The sequence below is a fragment of the Cibotium barometz genome, chromosome 3 (assembly GCF_041138505.1).
Source record: "Cibotium barometz isolate CiBa-2024 chromosome 3, ASM4113850v1, whole genome shotgun sequence".
Taxonomy (NCBI): domain Eukaryota; kingdom Viridiplantae; phylum Streptophyta; class Polypodiopsida; order Cyatheales; family Cibotiaceae; genus Cibotium; species Cibotium barometz.
In genome coordinates this window covers 16,183,426-16,204,615 of record NC_141048.1, presented here as the reverse complement: position 1 = coordinate 16,204,615, position 21,190 = coordinate 16,183,426, and the positions used below count along the sequence as shown (strand labels likewise).

General features: G+C 47.0%; 1 protein-coding gene across 1 annotated transcript in view; it reads left to right on the top strand.

The window, feature by feature from the left end:
* Nucleotides 1-21,190, top strand: part of LOC147639765 (D-xylose-proton symporter-like 3, chloroplastic) — a 101,604-nt gene that overhangs the window by 55,322 nt on the left and 25,092 nt on the right. Inside the window, exons 10-12 of the mRNA XM_086773768.1 lie at nt 761-841; nt 963-1,061; nt 1,185-1,322. Coding sequence (XP_086629894.1) covers nt 761-841; nt 963-1,061; nt 1,185-1,322 — 318 coding nt within the window. The remainder of the gene's footprint in view (nt 1-760; nt 842-962; nt 1,062-1,184; nt 1,323-21,190) is intronic.

Genomic DNA, 21,190 nt, shown 5'->3' with positions numbered 1-21,190 from the left:
GACCTTGGTCCCCTGGACCAAGACCACCACCAGTCCATCAGGCCCATATCGATGTGATGCTTACACGTCACCGACGCACGATGGAGGCCTCTTCTTCTCAGCCTCTCTTCACTATTTTTGGTGTTGCGGCCACCGTCTCCTGACCAATGATGTATCTCCTCCATGGACCCCTCCCCTCCATAGATTCGGGATCGAGTGCATTATGATCATTCTTGTATAATTATAGCACGCTCCCCCATTTGTTCTGTGCATTTACCTAGCACTTAGCTTCAGTTACTAGGTTTCCAGTTTCAGTTTTGTTTTAGTTTTCCATGATGATGATATTCCATGGATACTTGAAATCATCTTTTGTCTCATAGGCCCATTGGGCCTTTTGTAAGACGTAAATATAACTTTCTTTCTTTCTGTCTCTCTCTCTCTCTCTCCCCTCTCTCTTGCACTCTCACTTCGCTACATTGTGCAAATCGTTAGGAACCAAGGTGCCGAATATTTGTTATCCGAAGTATAATCCTGTCTGTAAGCACGTCTTTTATAATTTCCAAAGGGCACTATCTGATTGTATTCTTCAGCCGTATAGATTGGAAAATCTCAGTATCATGAGATCTGTAAAGTTTAAGGATCTTCAAACCTCGGGATGGATAAAGTTGTATGAAACACGTCTATGTATGTGTGCGCAAGCGCACGTGTGTGAGTGAACATTTTTTTTTTGAGATATGACTTAAAGTCATGGTGCCTTTTACTCTCATCTGTTGGTGTGCAGGTTTTGATGACACTAATTGCAGTCTGGAAAGTAGATAAACTAGGTCGAAGACCTTTGCTCATTGGAGGCGTGAGCGGCCTCGTAAGATTTACCTATTGTTGAAAAACGACGTGCTTCTATTTTTCTTAATTTTATCATCATGGTGGCCTAACTCCGTATAATATTGAAATGTGTCTGGGTTCTTTTTGGCTGATACCTGCAGGTTTTTTCCCTCTTCCTTCTAGCATTGTATTATGCCTTTGCACAAGGTGTCTCAGCTTTGGCAGTCATTGCCCTACTACTTTACGTGGGCTCTTACCAGGTGAGACTACAAAAGACAAATTGAGAGCTGTGTCAAGACTGTTTCCCTTTTATACTTAGTTTCTTGCTGTTTCCTGAGTCTGGGCCTCCATCCATGTTTCATTCTATGCACCATATGTTTCAGGTGTCATTTGGTCCTATATCATGGCTTATGGTGTCTGAGATTTTCCCGTTGCGAACACGAGGACGGGCCTTAAGTATTGCTGTTCTACTGAACTTTGCATCAAATGCAGTGGTGACTTTTGCCTTCTCTCCCTTGGAGGTATATTCCTGCAAACTAAGCTATTGCAATATCATAGATTTAAGGGCTTGTTTAGTTGTAATAAGTCTCCTTTAGTAGATATCAATTGTATTAAGTAGCAAGCTATTTTGGACATATCCAACAAAGATTAGTCAAAACTTGTGTGAAATGCGCAGCATGCTCTTTAAGGCTAAAGCAAAGTTGGCTATGTAATGACCAAAATAGCCTTAGGATAAATATGTCATGCACATAGTCACAAGAAACTTTTCGTCATTTTTGTCATTTCGAAAGGTTTCGTTTTGTCTCTTTGGATGAAATGGAGAGCTTTTAAAGTGGCATTTGGTTTTTTATGAACTTACTTGTAACTGGCACAAGACACTTTTAAGGAGGATTCAAGACACATTCTCCACAAATTTTGTGCCAGAAGTCTCATACTTGCTAATGAGAACTGAATCCTCCCATAGAGCAAGGGGGGGTTTTCTTAGAAAGCTGATGTAGGCTGTCATTAGATGGTCAAGCTCATGTGTGTGTGCACACTCCCTATGACTGTGTGTGAACCCACCCTTAGGTGTTGATAAGACATAGTCATAAGGGACGGTGACGGGGGATGGTGACGGGGACGGGACGGGGGACGGCCATAAGTAGGGCGGGGACGGGGGAGGGAACGACACTCAAAAAATACTTTTTTTTGAATTTTTTTTACTCTACACTTATTCTACTTTGGAAGTATATCAAAATGAGCACAAATTTACACTAAAATGGTAAGCTTTTGAGTCATATTAATAATTAAGTAGATACAAAATGAGTCATATTAATAATTAAGTAGATACAAAACGAGTCATGACTCAAGAGTCAGGAGTCAGGACTAAGCCTTAAGGAGGCAGAATGCATGGACGGACTCAATGAGTCAATGACAAAAAAGTGCTGAAGACTAGAGGCTAGAGGCTAGAGCTAAGTAGTAAGGCCCATGAATCATGATCCATGAATGATCATCCACGTGAAGTGCTCGCCTCATGGTCATGGGTAGCTTGTGCTAAAGAAGCATCAAGCTCATCCTCAGTCTCATCCTCACTGGCATGTTGCTCCTGCACCTCATCCTCTTGTTGCTTTTCTTGTTGATTCATCTCCCACTCGGTGAAGGAATCTGCCTTCTTGGTCACGCTCTTGCAAAGCATTCGCAAGTTCGCGCTGACGAAGACAAGGTCATTGGCACGCTCTACCCCGAGTCGGTTCCTCTTCCTAGAGGCAATGTGGCTGTAGGTACTCCAAAGTTGCTCCAAGCAAGAGGAGCTGACGGCCTGGCTAAGTATGCGGATGGCAAGCTGTTGCAGCTCCGGTCCATCTGAACCAAAGTCCTCCCACCATAGAGCAGCACCAACTTTGGAGCGGTCAACCTGTGCATCATGATAGCTAGGAGCCATGAAATGACCTGTACATCGAAAGCTGGTCCTTGTTCTTGCGCCTAACCGAGGATGACATGCTCCGGGAGATTGGCACAACAGTTGCATCGTACGAAGGCACCTTGAAGACACATGTGGCTGACCGCGAAAAAGACGTAAGAGAAATGCAAAACACTTTGGAATCATGTAAGGCAAAAGTGGTTGCAGGTGAGAAGGAAATTCATGGGTTGAAATTGCCAGCGCCACAAAGAAACACATTGAGGAAGTAAGCCCATGGATTGAAGTAGTAAAGACGCATAAGGATACACCAGTCAATAAAGTAGAGGTGATGAATGCTACATTGGAAGAGGAAGCCAAGAGACGGGCACGTGCCTTTTCATGGAGGAGCTTTGTGAGAAAATACATGTGGTACATAGAGATGCAAATGCGAGGTACATGTGGGTCCGAGTATGCAGAGAGGGGCTCCGCGAGCTATATGTGGCGGTATGCTAGCCAACTCCAGGTTTGCACCATCAAGAGAGTCGCCCTATACGCCACTATATAGTGATATCATGAGATTTGCCAGCATGGGAGACATAGTACTATTAGAAGACTTTAATGCACGTACAGGCATAGAGCAGACAGAGCTGTATGATACTCATGAGGCTATGTACCGGGAGATCACGGCAAAGGATGTAGGGTTGTAGAGATCAGCACAGGATGAGGGGGAGATTACAGATTATGGCAGGCATTCTCTCACACTCGGGAGTGCACATGGGTTGGTCATATACAATGGCCTATCGAGAGGGCATGGATCAGATGCTCTCACATGTTGGAACTCTAAAGGGGGAGCGAGCACAATGGACTACTTGATGGGATCTCCTTCATTGATACCTGCTATGCGAGATTTCACGATTTTCAGTTGGCGGTACTCGACATATCAGTTTACACGTGAGACAGGTGGGGTTTACTGAGATGCAGTATCTTATGGCTTGTTTGCTTTAGACCCGCGTATCCCTCTGGACGAGATTACAAGAGGATTGGTAGGTGTACTACATGCATCCGCCTCATATGCGTTTCCCTGCACTATGATCTCTTCCACCCCCCCTAGCAGCACTGCCCCACAGAACAGTTGGTATGATGATGAGTGTCGCGAGACATGGGCACAGCTACAGCGTGAGATTGCCATTGGGACTCACACACACAGACATGCCAGGATGATACTAATCACATTTGGAGGATTGGTATTATGACGTAGCCTGCCACTCCATGGTCTATCAACTGAACCACTAGATGAGGAATCTCCTGGTCCACTCAAAGACTATGATTGTTGCTGACTTGCATTCTGTGCAACCACTTTTCCACTCACATCAGCCCTAACAACAACTTTTTTAGCAGCATACCAGTTGCTCATCTCATAAAAAACAGCATCCCTGCTTACCCTCAACTCACGTGTAGGAGGGTTATAACACCTGTATCCCTTTTGCTCAAGGGAATACCCAATAAACACACATTTTTCAGCTTTTGGATCCAGCATAGTTCTTAGCTCATCTGGCATATGCACATATGCAATGCATCCAAAGACTTTTAGATGAGACAAATCAGATTTTCTGCCAGTAAACCTCTCCTCTGGAGTTACATCATGTATGGCTGCAGTTGGAGTCCTGTTTATGATGTAAACTGCTATAGAAACAGCCTCAACCCAATAGCTATGCGGCATATTCTTCTCTCCCATCAATGCTCGCACAATCTCAGCAATGCTTTTGGCGCCTTGTGCGGAGGAAGAAACGAGCCTACCTGGCTAAGTTAGAGGAGGAGATCTACCAACTCTTCCTGGGGAAGGACAGCAAGAGGGCATGGAAGATGTTTCAAGAGACCATAAATGAGACGCCTGAGCTCGCCACAATAGTGCCTGTGGGACTCAAGATCCACTACCGCTCGCGCACGTGCGGTCATCAAAGATCAGACAGACCAACCCTTCAAAGAGGGTCATCCCATGGGACTCGGGATCCACTAGCGCTCGCACAGGTGGGGTCATCAGAGAGTGTGCACACCAACCCTTAAATGAGCCCAATGCCCCTGCCCCAAGATCCAGACCATCCACCTGTTAGCTCCAGATCTGGAACTCCGGTGCCAAAGAGCAGCACTGCCCCAGCCAATGGACATTGACTCCATGTAGTGTATTAGAGGAGGAGGATATATGATGAGCCTCATTTATGTGAGGCCAACATACTAGTGGGCCGTTTTCTTTTCTTTTAGCACTTCGTTCTTTCCATGTTTATGATTTCCAGTATACACATGGAACATATGTAACACTTTTTGGTCTTGTATATGACAGAGACACATGAAAGCCCAGAGAAGGGCCTACCACGGGTAGCAGGGTACTAGTGGGAATCAGTGTATAGACAAGGGATGCGACAGGGCACTTCCAGAGGCTCAGGTGGGATCGCTATACTATTCAGACCAGCACTACACCAGCGTATCAGGGTGGTGTCGAGAGACCCAGAGGCACACTACATGTGGATTAGCCTACAGCTCTAAGAGGTGAGAACAGTTTACTTGGCAATATGCTACTTCCCCTTGAAGGGGTCGAGATTCAACACAGGTCACATGGAGGACCAGATTGGAGGAGGAGAGGAGAGAGGGGCCCTTCCTAGTGAGTCTCCATACGCCACTCTATCCGCAGATATCCTACACTATTCGACCATGGGGGAGGTTCTCCTGATGGGGGACTTCAATGCACGCACACAGAATCAACAGTGTGAATCATTCGACTTCACACCCCTCATCCTACAGGCACTAGATGATGTAGATGCAGGGACCACGAGGATGTCAGAGGACAGTGGGCCAGACAGGACAGGTTATGGGCAACACCTTCTGAACCTGGGAGCTAGACACCATCTCGTTATTTATAACGGGATGTCACAATGGCCAGAATCGGGAAGACTCACATGTTTCCCATCATCAGGAGGCAGCAGCACTGTGGACTACATATTGGGCTCGCGGGAGAGCACAGACCTGATAGACTCTTTCACTATCCCTACATGCCCCATTGGTGCTGACCATACTTATTTGGCTTTTTCTCTTAGGAGCTCTCTTGATCTGCCACCCCCGACCACTCAGGCATCTCGTACCATCTTCCACTTTACCCGGGAGCTTGCAGACGTTTATGATTCAAAAGTACATGATGGCCTCTTTGGTATGGACCCTACAGCACCCATCGATGTACTGACGGCCCAGCTTTCACACATACTGCACATAGCAGCTAGCCACAGCTTTCCACACCATCTCCAGACAGGGAAGCCACCTAGATCCGGGGACATGCCCCAGAACGGATGGTATGATAATGAGTGCAGAGAGCTTCATCGACATCTCCGAGCCCAGATAGCGATAGGGGAAATGACACAGCAGCAGGCCAGTAGACAGATGCGGTCTCTTACACGCCGTAAGCGATGCACATATGAGGAGGCTCAATACTGGGACATCTACCACATGCTCACGAGCAAAGATGCAGCCACTGCTTGGCGACGACTCAGAGAGCCACGCCCCCCCCACCCCGTTTACTGATTCTCAACGCTGGCAGAGTTATGCAGAAGGGCTTTATGATGTTCCGCACCAGCCACTCATCCCTCGCCCCACCGAGACTCCACCGACCTCATCGGTTTTCTTTACTACCGATATGGTATCTCGAGCTATACATAGAGTCCAACATGGGAGAGCTGAGGATCACACCGGCTTACAGGGTGAGCATTTCATTTATGCAACTGACACACTCTCTCCTTTTATTGCTTACCTCTTTAACAGGGCGCTGGTAGAAGGTTTCCCGGTTGAATGGACGATGCACACTATTGTACCGATCCACAATGTTGGGGACATGTTGGACCCCGGTAATTACAGGACTATCATGATTGGTCATACCTTGGCCAAACTCTATGGGGCTATCTTGGAGGCAGAATTGAGCACACATGCTGAGAGGGAGGGGCTTCGTGCCCCTGGTCAGGCAGGTTTTCGGCGAGCCTTCTCTACTATTGATCACATTTTCACCCTGAGATGCCTGATTGACCAAACTCGGGCACAGAGACAGAGACTCTATTGCTGTTTTGTGGACTTCCGCAAAGCCGTCGACACAGTCCCGAGAGAGCGCCTCTTCCACCGCTTACAGACACTGGGCATACCCCCCGACTCATGTGGGGGATTTACAGATTATATGAGCAAGTGTTTGGACGAGTTAGATGCTTAGGGGGACTATCAGTCTTCAGATATGATTGCCAGCACCATTGGTGTGAAGCAGGGCTGCCCTCTCTCCCCGACACTCTTTGGCTTATACATCGACGAGGTAGCAGACTACATCATACACGGAGGAGGCTCTGGGATTGACATCTCAGGTACGACTGTACACATTCTATTATATGCTGATGATATCATTCTTGTGTCGGATACTTGAACAGGGCTACAAAGGCATCTACAGGCTCTGGATACTTTTTGTGCGGAGCGAGGACTCACAGTGAACCTTGGGAAAACCAAGGTTATGGTCTTTCATACATCAGAAGCAGTCAGATGCCAGACTATCCTTAGGTATAGTGGTGGTGGGCTCATATGTATACCTTGGGGTCTCATTTACCAGCTCATCAGGGAGATTCTCTATGGCACAGGCAGCCAAAGACAGAGTGACACGAGGGTACGCAGCACTAGCAATTTTGGAACGCCAGTGTCACCAGGCACACTTCCAGGAGCCCCGTACTAAGGGGTGGCTATTTGATACACTAGTTACTCCAGCATTGATGTATGCAATAACAGTATGGGCACCAGGTTTGGCTACATCCTCATGGACACAGATAGAGCGCCCTTAGATTTTGATGCTCTCACGGATGATCCGCAACAAACCTTCAGTACCACATGATATCCTTCGAGCGGAGTTTGCTGTACCACCTATGTTAGTAGAGGCCATGTTCAAGACTATATCTTTTATACACAGGATGCGGGAGCTCCCACTAAATCGGGTATCTCGGGCTGCTTTTGAGGCATCCAGACAGTTTGCTGAGGAGGGACATACTTGGTCATGGTACTCCCAGGTGGTACAGTGGATATCATCACACAGGATTGATATTGACAGATTACCACCCTTACAGTATGACCTAGCTGCACCACACAGACGTCTCTCTCAGACAGAGAGGAACAGAGTCATGAGACATGGCATTTGGCAGGGCCACATACAGGAGACTTGGCTATCTCCCAGTCAGCCACTCCCGACGAAGATGCTCTACTACAGAGACCACTTCTTGAGCACCTCCACAGACGGCTTCATCCAGCGACCACGATACTTGGAGGTCCACTTATCACATGGAGCCAGAGTAGCCATTGGGTGACTAAGGGTCTCATCACACCAACTAGAGATCGAGACTGGGAGAGCAGCACGCATCCCTCGAGCAGCAGAGCGCATTTGCAGATTATGCCAGACGGGGGTAGAGACAGAGGAGCATTTTGTTTGCCAATGTGGTGCTTTGCAGGAGATCAGGGCATGCTATCCTGAGGTTTTTAGAGGGACCACATCACTTATACAGATCTGGGAGAGATCGGATCAGAGATAGCTAGGCAGACTACTATTAGCACTATAGAGACACAGGGAGATCTTACTTCAGACACCCGCACATCATAGCGGAGGAAGATAGTCGCAGTTGACTGACTTCTTCCAGAGATTGGCACCAGTAGCCCAGCCACATATATTGGGAGATTCGAGCTAGGCGACGACCAAGACTAGCCGGCTACCAGACACCACGGCCACACCACAGAGAGATCGCGGCCATCCGGTCTCGACACCAGCAAGAGGTCGAGGAGTAGCTGGCACATTTTCGCTCTAATCTAGGACGCATGTTCCAGACATTTATGGCATCCTCAGATCGGATGTATGACATATTGTACCCAGACTATGGGACTGGATGGAGTTAGGAGTAGATAACATATCATACTTGTATCACCCCTTCAGCATATAGAGATGCATTAGTAGCCCTAGTACTCCATCCACACCCTCTCGTTTGTACACCACCATTGAGTCCCCTATGGTCGTGTTGTCATACTTGTACATTTTATTCTCACTCCACATTTTCCTCTTGATGACTGGAGGAACATCATTGTACTACTTGTTTGTCTCATAGGCCAACTTTGGCCTTTTGCAGACGTTAATATATCTTTCTTTCTTTCTTTCTTTCTCTTCAATGCACGGATTGGGAGCAATCAGGTCAAGCTGTTTGACTTTGATAGGGATCCCATCATCTTGCATGACTTGGATCCTGGGGACATGGGCATTCAAAGGATATCATAGGACTGAGGTAAAACTACCTTCTATGGTAGGTCTTTCTTGGAGATGGGCGCTGTATAGGGGTTCATCATATATAATGGCATGAGCAGTTGGCCCACCTCAAGAGGTCTCACATGCTTTCCCCATATAGGGGGCTCTAGTATAGTTGACTATTTGATGGGCTCCCCGGTCTAACCCAACACATCTCCGATACTTGTCTTTCACAATCTGAACCCTCTTTCCCAAGCAGCCCCCTCACCGCCTACACATAGATCCACTTTCATCATGACCTAATATGGTTTATCAAGGTCGTCTCGAGCCCCAACTCTCCACTCTTGATCTTTCTGCTCCACTATCCACCATCATAGCCCAGCTCACCACCTTTTGCATGATACAGCTTGATAGGTTAGGAAACATCATAGATGACAATAAGTACATAATTGCCCTTTGATGTGGACCTTAGTTCATGTTGAATTAGAGATTGTTGAGGTTGTAAGAACTACACCTTTCTTTGAGTTGATCCATAAGCACCACAATGAGCATGAATCTGCTGGATTGGGTATTATCTTCCATGTTTGAAAGCAAAGAAATCCATGGTGGGTGTGTGTGCAGAGAGAGAGAAAGATGTATTAATGTCTACTAGAGGCCGAACTCGACCTATTAGACAAATGAATGTACAACTGTCAATGTCTTGTGGATGTTCAGAAAAAAAAAAACAAAATGAACATGAAATAAACTATGAAAGTACTGAGCTAGTGGGGGGGTATGATGGATGGAGCACTACTGCTAGAGGCTCAGTATGCAACCTATATGCGCAGGGTATACAAGAATGCAATGCAGATCTGTCTAGCTCCAACCAGTACCATAATGGGGGTGTAATATGTGATACATAGGCGATGGCGAGGCAAAAATACCTCGGAGCATGATCTCTGAGTGTGAGTGTAAGTGAGCTAGTTGCTTCTGGATATGGTGCTGATGTCGAGCCCGTATCTCTGTGATCTTCCTCTAATGTAGTCTGGGAGTATGGTAGCTTGGTGCTCTCGGTCTCTGTCTGGCTCGGAGGTCCGCAGCGCGCTGAAGTGTAACCCCCTCCTGAAAACCGGCCTCAGATAAACCAAAGGGCGGTGGAACAAACACTCGCACATAAAACACTTCAACACCATTGAGGACCTAGAAAAGGAAAACAAACAGGGGGAGCTAGAGTGCTCCTGCAAACAGTACACGGACACTGATTGGCCCCAAATCGCAGTGGCGCCCCTTGCGGTATTTCTTTAATTGAATATAAGAGCTTTGATTACAATATAAGGCTGGGAACTCAGCCGTCGTAGTAGAACCCTTGAAGCCTGCAAAGAGCCTGCATCTGGCTTCTTGTCCACTCGGCATCCACAAACAAGTCCAGCCATTGTTCACATCGAAAGACTCTCACACATTGAGTCTGCATACAGAAGCTTTCTCCCATGATCAAGGCTGCCACAACCATCCATAGCCTCTCACACTATGAACAGCATCACACCCTGACACATCCAGTGCTTCTGCATCACAACACAGACTCCCAAACTGTCTCTCAAAAGAGAACTCGCATCACAGCACAGCATACAATACAGTTGACACACCTGTACAAACCCTCTCTACCTTCCAAGGGTACTATCCATCTCTGTCATGGATTCCCTGTCCCCTGTCTAATCAGTAGCAAGGCTGTACCAAGCATGTGTCCATTCCTATACCTTCTGCCTGCATGTGACCTATCTCCTTTTTCTGCCCAACAGCCCCTCTTTTACCAAAAAGCTCACACGTGGCCCCAAAATAGCTTATGGGCCACGTTTTCTTTAATGAAGGGCTTTATAATGACTTTTAAAGGTTTTTAAACCTTTTAAGCTAAAATCTCTTTGCCCCCTTTCACACATGGGGTTATCCACACATGGGCTCCCTTTTTGACTCCAACTTGATGCCATTCACACTGTCCACCATGTCCCCGTGCACATCTGCATCTTGTCCGGAGAAAAACACAAGGTCGTGACACCTCCTATGTCACGATAGGCAGTGGGATAGATCTCTGGAAGAAATCAGTGAGTTGGAGCTGTCGCCCACCTCTCCCTGTGGTATGAGTCCATAGTAGTGTCTCTTTGTGGCGCTGTGTCTCTAGCAAGAACTGGTGATATTAACGTTTGCGAAAGGCCAAAGTGGCCTATGAGACCCAAACATAGTACACAGCTGATGGTGTCTCATCAAAAGTAAGACAAAAAGGACTAAAAAGGTCCTAAAACAGTCCTAAATAGCTATGAAAGGAAAATACTCCTACTGAGGTACAACAAAAGTGTATAATATCTACAACTAGCATAAGACTGGTGTAATCTGCTCATCTGAGTCTCTCATATGGGGTGCTGTAAGATAGAGAGACTAAAGTGACGGGGCAGTTGTCTCATGTGGCGGGTGATGATGGCTCTAATCCATCGGTGATGAAGCGGCCGTGGACGAGGTCCTGGTAAGCGTGGGCATCTCGCTCGACAAAGTGCTATGGCTTCTCAAGGGTGACTCCTCCCGAAGGACGTCAATGGGACGTTTGGCTCTCCGAGGGGGTAGTGGAGATCCTCGTCGTATTTGCCGGGGTGGTCTTGGCCCTGAAAAATCTGTCATGGCTCGCTGGCGGGGTGGATCCTGGTGTGCTGTCCTGGCTCGTAGGAGAGCCTCTCAATGGCGTCTGAGCTCCAATAAGAAAAGCCCCAAACACCTCTGATCCTCAAACTCCATCACATGCCGTAATGGTCCAAAACCCTCTCGGAAGAGACACCACCATCTCCCTCATATCTCATAGTACATTGTACATCGGCATATGTAGTGCTCCTCTGACTCCACTTCCTGGTGACATAGCTGACAAATGCGGTCTCCTGGCTTCATCCCCTCGTATCTGCCAGTCTCTACCCTCAGCTGATGTGATGAAGTGCGGATCTGTCCAATGGCACTGCGAATGCCATGTGAGAGATCGGTGTCCATGTATGTAGACTTTGTCACAAAGTCGACTTTGTCACAAAATCATCTGGGAAGAGATGTAGAAAATGGTCCCGATAGTGGGCCATCTTCGTGCCTAGTGGTAGGGGGGGCTAGACCATGTCCTTTTTGCATCTAGCCTCACGATGTCCATCTTGATCACCCTATTCTGCTCAGAGCGACTAAGGTCCAAGAAGGGGCAGTCCAGGCTGTAATCAAATGGAGGGAGTGCATCAATTGTCATGCCATGTACACATCTGGGTGTACCAACATTGTGTATCGCCTTCTGCTGCTAACTGCCTGGAAGAGATAAGTGCTAGGTGTGGGTATCTCTGTCTGGGGAGCTCCCATATCCTCTACAAAAATGTCACTGACTGGAACAGGGCTTCGGTAACCACTGGTGCAGCTCCTATCTCTGCTCTGACAATCTCATGAGGTACGGATGGTTTGCTCCGAATCATGCGTGCGATCATAGTCACTAGTGGTTTTGTTGGGTTTTATGCTGTGTATGCACCCAGAGGAGTGCTAGTGATCATCAGTAGATTACTGGGGCACTTTTTACTTCAGTTAGTGGAGGTTTTTTCCCCAGTTTAGCTCAGTTTCACTTATATGCAGTTTATAAGTGTTTTGGTCCACCTGGCACATTTATGGCCGGACATGTGAACACTTATCTTTAGGGTCACTATCATGTGGCTATTGTACTTCACTTTTTTATCATTGAAGCATACTGAAGTCGTGTTCTCTCTTATCTTGGTTTCCACGCCTGCTTGAACCTGTGTAAACCCTAACCCTAACCCTCCATTGCCTTCAATTGGTATCAGAGCATTGAAGCTCTGCATTGCCCTGCCCGTACACTGCCAAGCTTTTGTTGCTGCTGCCCGTACAGCATCCGTACATCCAGTCACACGCCGCCTACAACTTCTGTACCTGGTCGCCTTCAGTCGGGTACTGCACGCCGCCTACAACTTCTGTACCTGGTCGCCTTCAGTCGGGTACTGACGTCGCCTTCAGTCGGGTACTGCACGTCGCCTTCAGTCGGGTACTGCAATAGGCGTCGCCTACAGTTACTGTACCAGCCCGTACAGTCAAGCGCAGCCACCATCACCTGTGCGCCTTCAGCTACATCTGTGCGACTGCTGCCCGTACACTTGCTTCCGTACCCGGCGACTGTACCCGGCGACTGTACAATCCTGCGCATTCTGTACCTGACGTGTACCTGCTCGCCCAACACAGTACTGTACCTGCCCGTACAGTAAGCGCTACCTGCACAGTACTTCCACCTACATCAGTCCTGTGAAGTACAGTCATTTGTACTTGCACTTTGGTGATCAGTACCTGCAGAAATACCACAACTTACACAGTCATTCAGTGGTAAGCATTAAAATTCAGTTTTTGGGCATTTTTATTTTCTCTGTGAAAATATACAGGCACAACAGGCAGATTTTCTAGCAAAGAACAATACAGGTTTTTTGCACAGTTTGGGTGCAGCAAATTTGGGCATTTTTGGGGCATTTTGGCATTGTGTACGCCATTTGCTGCTCTACTCAGTCATTGGTGCATTGAGCTGCACATTCAGAGGATTGAGAGTGCAGGCATATTTGGGTGAACTGTATTCAGTGGAGTACAGTTGTTATCAGGGTTTCTGCTATTGGGTTTTTTGGTAAACAGGTACAACATTGTGCGTAAAGCATAATGGCAAATCAACAGCAAAGTGATGTATTCACATATTTGTCTAAGGAAGACAAATTGGATGGCACGAACTACTCCTTGTGGAGTTTTATGCTGAAAAATGTGCTTGTGGCAAAAGGTCTTTGGGATTTTGTTAGTGGTGATGAACCACGTCCAGGTCCATTGGCTCCAGAGACTCCTCCCCAAGGGGGTGCTCGTGGACGAGGACAACAGGTACAGGCTCTAGGACAGCCATTGCCTGTTCAGAGAACAAATGCTCAAAAGACATGGGATGCCAGGGATGCACAAGCTTTGTCACTCATTGCATTGTCAGTTCAGAGGTCCATTATACCTCATATTCGTTTTGCTGGCTCTTCACAGAATGCATGGGTGACTTTGGAGCAGATGTATGCTGCTCGTAATGAGGCTAGGATCTCATTTTTGAAAAGAGAGCTGGAAAATCAGAAGATGAATGAAGGAGATGATATGTCTAGCCACTTAAACAAGCTGCAGGATTTGAGAGAGCAACTCATCAATGTGGATGAGATTATTCCTGAGACACAGCTTGTGTCCACCATCTTGCACTCTTTGCCAAGATCTTACTTGGCTTTTCATACCTCTTTGAACCTCAGCATGAGGAATGCTGTTGAACCCCTCAAGTATCAGGAACTTGTTGCTCTCTTACTACAAGAGGAGCAAATGAGGAAGAATATGAATATGAACACAAATGCTGAACAAGCATTTACTGCAGGTCAAAAGGGGAAAGGAAAAACTCAACCAAAGAGTGCAAATCAAAACTCAGGTGAGGGTGGTTCTTCACAGGATACCAAGAAAGGTGATGGACAGCCCAAGAAGAAGGGCAAATGTCATTACTGTAAGAAGCCTGGTCACTACATCACGGAATGCCGGAAGAGGATTGCCAAAGAGAAGGCAAAGGAAGCTGGGATGTCTGTTAATGATGCTTCTAAAGCTCCTCCAGAGACTGCTTCTTTTGTTGAGGACAGGGATTACTGTTTTTATACATGCAGCTATGATGCCTCTTGGTCTTCACAGGCACTTAGTTTGACAGAGCATGCATGTACTTGGTATTTTGATAGTGGTGCCTCAAAGCATATCACATCTCGCAGGGATTTGTTTAGTCATGTTGGCCCTGCCCCTGGTGGCAAAACTGTTCAGTGTGCCAACAATGCTTCATATCCAGTTCGTGGCATTGGGGAGATTCAGCTCACAGCCATTGATGGCTCCATTCTCCGCCTTACAGATGCCTTATATGTACCAGGGATAAAGAAGAATTTGTTGTCCATTTCTTCTTTAGCACATTGTGGAATGCAAGTCCACTTTGATGATGATAAATGCATGGTCAGAGACAAAGCTAATGCCTTGACCTTGATGCTTACTGGTACACTATGTCATGGACTTTATCAGTTGGATGCATTTCAGCCAGTAGATCAGTCTGCTTATAATGCATTCACTCTTACTCCAGCTATGGTTGATGCGGAGTTATGGCATGCTCGCATGGGGCATGTAAATTTTGGTAGTCTTATGCTTATGCAGCGACATAATATGTTTACAGATCTACCTCTCATGGAGAAGCCTCCAGATCACATTTGTGAAGGATGTATTTTGGGAAAAATGCATAGGTTTTCCTTCCCACGTGATCAGGCTCTAAGAGCAACTGCAAAGTTGCAACTTATACACAGTGATCTTTGTGGTCCCATGCAGACGAAGTCATTAGGTGGTTGCTTTTATTTTGCAACATTTATTGATGACTTCTCTTGTATATGCTGGGTCTATCCTTTGACACAGAAATCACAGGTATATGATGCATTTTTGGCCTTTGTAGCTGTCACGACCCTGTGTTTTTCTCTGGACAAGATGCAGATGTGCACGGGGACATGGTGGACAGTGTGAATGGCATCAGGTGGGAGTGAAGATGGAGGCCCATGTGTGGATAACCCCATGTGTGAAAGGGGGCAAAGAGACATTAATCAAAAAGGTTTTATAACCTTTGGTGGCCATAAAATTAATGTTTTAAAAGGTTTCAAAACCTTAGGAGGCCACTAAGCAATATTTAGAGGTTACACCACTTTTGGAGACACACGACTTTCTTCTCCCTCTCTCTAGCTTTTTGGGAGTAGGCGTGCATATGGGCTGCGTGGAGAAGAGCAAGTCGGCTGCTGCAGGTTTTCTGGCTACTGGTCCTGGAATAGGCCGTACAGCGCTGTACGGACAGCAGGTACAGTGTACGGCTGCTGCAGGTACAGGCTGCGCAGATCAGGCTGCTGCAGGTACAGGCGGCGCAGGCAGGTCAGGTGGCTGCAGTTGCACTTTTAGGCGGCGCAGACAGGTGTACGACTGCATGCATATGTGTACGGACAGGTACAGCTGGTACAGGCGGCTGCTGTACGACAGCTGATACAGGAGACAGCTACACACGATTTGGTACGGGTGTTTGCTGGTGTCGACCTGTTCGGATAGGTGGTTGCAGGCGTGTGTTTTTTTTTGGAGGACGCCGTGCTTTTGCAGAAAAGTAGACAGAGGCTGGTTTCTCTGGACATAAAAGTGAACAAGGGCTGGATATTCATGAACATAGACATCATGTCGATGGCGTTCATCTGATGGAGCTTTCAGCCTTTCTATGCTTTGATTCGGGACTGTTTTGGGACAGTTTATGGGCTGTTGTTGCTAGGCTGCAAATTCAGCTATGTGTGCTTGGGTTTTTGGCTACAGGCACAGGTCTTTTGGTTATGTTTCTTGGCATGGGAGTGATGCAAGCTCGCATGGCTGCGTGCACATGGAGCAGATTGTTTTCTTCCTGCTAGAAAGGAACAGTGGGACCTACAGCTACGAGAATCTCTATGTTGCCAGATGTTTCATGTGGGAACAGGTAACTAGATGTATGGAGACAGGACAGAAGTTTCAAAAGGGAAACAGGCCTAAGGGTTTCATGTGGAAACAGGTCGTAGGTTTCTCGACGAGGAAACATGTTTTTGAGTTTCTCCAGGAGAAAGGTCACATGCAGGCAGAAGGTACAGGAGTAGACACATGTTTGGTACAGCCTTGCTACTGACAAGACAGGGGACAGGGAATCCATGACAGAGATGGATAGTACCCTTGGAAGGTAGAGAGGGTTTGTACAGGTGTGTCAACTGTATGGTATGCTGTGCTGTGATACGAGTTCTCTTTTGAGAGACAGTTTGGGAGTCTGTGTTGTGATGCAGAAGCACTGGATGTGTCAGGGTGTGATGCTGTTCATAGTGTGAGAGGCTATGGATGGTTGTGGCAGCCTTGATCATGGGAGAAAGCTTCTGTATGCAGACTCAATGTGAAGAGTCTTTCGATATGAACAATGGCTGGACTTGTTTGTGGATGCCGTGTGGAAAAGAAGCCAGATGCAGGTTCTTTGCAGGCTTCAGGAGTTCTACTGGGACGGCTGAATTACCAGCCTTATATTGTAATCAAAGCTCTTAAAATCAATTAAAGAAATACCGCAAGGGGCGCCACTGCGATTTGGGGCCAATCGGTGTCCGTGTACTGTTTGCAGGAGCACTCTAGCTCCCCCTGTTTGTTTTTCTTTTCTAGGTCCTCAATGGTGTTGAAGTGTTTTTATGTGCAAAGGTTTGTTCCACCGCCCTTGGTTTATCTGAGGCCGGTTTACAAGGTTCCGTCGTCGGGACACATCGTCGACTTTCTCAAGGAGGCGAGTCCGTGGTTGCTTTGGTTGGGACAATCGCCAACTTTCCTAAGGGGGCGAGCTCGTGGTTGTCTCATGAGAGTCGCATTAAAAGCTTCAACATGAGGAAAGTGAAAAGGAAGTGCAGGACACAGTATAGGATTTTGTGTCTTTGCCTATTTGAGGTGAAGAGCAAGAGCTGAAGATGAAGTTCAGGAGAAAAGACACCAAGGACAAGAAGTAGTCGGCCAGGAACAAGAAGCAGTTGAAGTGTTATGGTGCAGGAGATGCGTTGAAGGCTATGGCTTTCGACAGTTTGTCATCGGTGGTATCTTCATAGAGGCTTCATGGGTTCGGAAGACAGTTTCCTTCTATGTTTAGCAGTGGTGATCTACTATGCTTCATCGAGGACTTGTGCTTACCACTTGGGTGGAGTGCAAGCAGGTTTTGGGTGCCTGAGGATGTATCAGATGAGGCTCAGATGGAAGTGGAGGAACTTGACGAGGTTCTTATTCCTGAGCATATACTGGCACATAAGGAAAGAAAGGTACAGGGTAAGGTTTCCCGTCGCTATCCTGTGAAGTTCAAGAGCTGTTCACTGATGGATACGAAGTGGATGGAGGAGGTTCACTGATGGATGCGAAGTGGATGGAGGAGGGTGACTTAGCAGATTCACCTCAGGAGTTGCAGCTTTATCTTGATGCCTATGAGTTGGAGTCGACTCTCTGTTACGGCTCATTCAGGCTCAGCAGAGCATAGGTCTGGAGCATTGCCTGATGCTCAAGAGGGGGGTAGCACCTCCGCTCCCTTGTTACAGACAGGCTCATTTGTTATCTAGGAGTCGCTTGGTGACATCTTTGTATTCACCCGAAGGTACTGAGGCTGACAGTACATCTGCTTATGGGACTTCTATGATATTGTGTACTAGTCACAGGAGATGGTGGTTGAGTAAGGTTCACAGTCGCGCGCACCTGGAACTCTAACTGCAACTATGGATAACTCTATGGAGGACATAAGTCTTGCGAGCAGTCCTAGAGTTGCTTTGGTTCATGGAAATATGGATCGAACTCTGTTTGTGCATGTATGCATACACTTTTTGAGGTAGAGGTATTTTTGTATTCTGGTGCCATTGGATCCTGGTACCATTGAGAATACATTGGGAAATACTCTGCATTGTGTTATCTGTTGCATGTATGTTTGTATGATGCATCAAGTGCTTTATTATGTTCATGGGGTGTAACTCTTGCGGGATGGCCATGAGACATATCTGGGAAAGTACTTGGTAGATGTAGTGTTTGGATGCATTGAGTGCTTTCATATGCTCATGTTTTACCTTCAGTCGTGGGTCCTGCGGGATGCCCATGGGCGTAAGGCTTGCGAGCAGCCCTTAGACTGTTACTTTGGAGTAGGTAGAGCATTTTGAGGAGCATATTGTTTGCGAATGCATATGTGTGTCATGCATATGTGTGTCATATGTAGAATGATGCATGGTTTTGTTTTTGGCTAACACAGTTAACGTGTTTCTATTTGGTTTTAGACTTTTGCTGTAGGTTCTGAAGGAACAAGCAAGAGGACAGTGTGGCTTATTGTGCAGGATGATTGTTCTATCATCCAGATGCATTGGAAGGCCATTGTTTCTGCCATATGGGGTATCTTTGCTCATGAGATGCTTTACTGTGCCATTGAGTGCAATCGAGGACGCTTGCCATTTTTCAAGAGGGGGGTATGTCACGACCCTGTGTTTTTCTCTGGACAAGATGCAGATGTGCACGGGGACATGGTGGACAGTGTGAATGGCATCAGGTGGGAGTGAAGATGGAGGCCCATGTGTGGATAACCCCATGTGTGAAAGGGGGCAAAGAGACATTAATTAAAAAGGTTTTATAACCTTTGGTGGCCATAAAATTAATGTTTTAAAAGGTTTCAAAACCTTAGGAGGCCACTAAGCAATATTTAGAGGTTACACCACTTTTGGAGACACACGACTTTCTTCTCCCTCTCTCTAGCTTTTTGGGAGTAGGCGTGCATATGGGCTGCGTGGAGAAGAGCAAGTCGGCTGCTGCAGGTTTTCTGGCTACTGGTCCTGGAATAGGCCGTACAGCGCTGTACGGACAGCAGGTACAGTGTACGGCTGCTGCAGGTACAGGCTGCGCAGATCAGGCTGCTGCAGGTACAGGCGGCGCAGGCAGGTCAGGTGGCTGCAGTTGCACTTTTAGGCGGCGCAGACAGGTGTACGACTGCATGCATATGTGTACGGACAGGTACAGCTGGTACAGGCGGCTGCTGTACGACAGCTGATACAGGAGACAGCTACACACGATTTGGTACGGGTGTTTGCTGGTGTCGACCTGTTCGGATAGGTGGTTGCAGGCGTGTGTTTTTTTTTGGAGGACGCCGTGCTTTTGCAGAAAAGTAGACAGAGGCTGGTTTCTCTGGACATAAAAGTGAACAAGGGCTGGATATTCATGAACATAGACATCATGTCGATGGCGTTCATCTGATGGAGCTTTCAGCCTTTCTATGCTTTGATTCGGGACTGTTTTGGGACAGTTTATGGGCTGTTTTTGCTAGGCTGCAAATTCAGCTATGTGTGCTTGGGTTTTTGGCTACAGGCACAGGTCTTTTGGTTATGTTTCTTGGCATGGGAGTGATGCAAGCTCGCATGGCTGCGTGCACATGGAGCAGATTGTTTTCTTCCTGCTAGAAAGGAACAGTGGGACCTACAGCAACGAGAATCTCTATGTTGCCAGATGTTTCATGTGGGAACAGGTAACTAGATGTATGGAGACAGGACAGAAGTTTCAAAAGGGAAACAGGCCTAAGGGTTTCATGTGGAAACAGGTCGTAGGTTTCTCGACGAGGAAACATGTTTTTGAGTTTCTCCAGGAGAAAGGTCACATGCAGGCAGAAGGTACAGGAGTAGACACATGTTTGGTACAGCCTTGCTACTGACAAGACAGGGGACAGGGAATCCATGACAGAGATGGATAGTACCCTTGGAAGGTAGAGAGGGTTTGTACAGGTGTGTCAACTGTATGGTATGCTGTGCTGTGATACGAGTTCTCTTTTGAGAGACAGTTTGGGAGTCTGTGTTGTGATGCAGAAGCACTGGATGTGTCAGGGTGTGATGCTGTTCATAGTGTGAGAGGCTATGGATGGTTGTGGCAGCCTTGATCATGGGAGAAAGCTTCTGTATGCAGACTCAATGTGAAGAGTCTTTCGATATGAACAATGGCTGGACTTGTTTGTGGATGCCGTGTGGAAAAGAAGCCAGATGCAGGTTCTTTGCAGGCTTCAGGAGTTCTACTGGGACGGCTGAATTACCAGCCTTATATTGTAATCAAAGCTCTTAAAATCAATTAAAGAAATACCGCAAGGGGCGCCACTGCGATTTGGGGCCAATCGGTGTCCGTGTACTGTTTGCAGGAGCACTCTAGCTCCCCCTGTTTGTTTTTCTTTTCTAGGTCCTCAATGGTGTTGAAGTGTTTTTATGTGCAAAGGTTTGTTCCACCGCCCTTGGTTTATCTGAGGCCGGTTTACAGTAGCACTTGCTGAGACAGAGTCAGGATGCAAGGTGAAGAGACACCGTTCTGACCGAGGGGGGGAATATATGTCACATATGCTGAATTCCTTTCTTGGGAGTAGAGGTATAAAACATAAGTATACTACTCCTTACACTCCACAGCAGAATGGGGTTGCAGAAAGGAAGAATCGGTCACTCATGGAGATGGCCAGATGTATGCTAAAGGCAAAAAGACTACCACATATCTTTTGGGTGGAAGCAGTAATGTGTGCTTGTCATATTTTGAATCGATGTCCCACAAAGGCATTGGTTTCTATTACTCCTTTTGAGGCTTGGCATGGCCGCAAGCCTTCTGTATCGCATTTT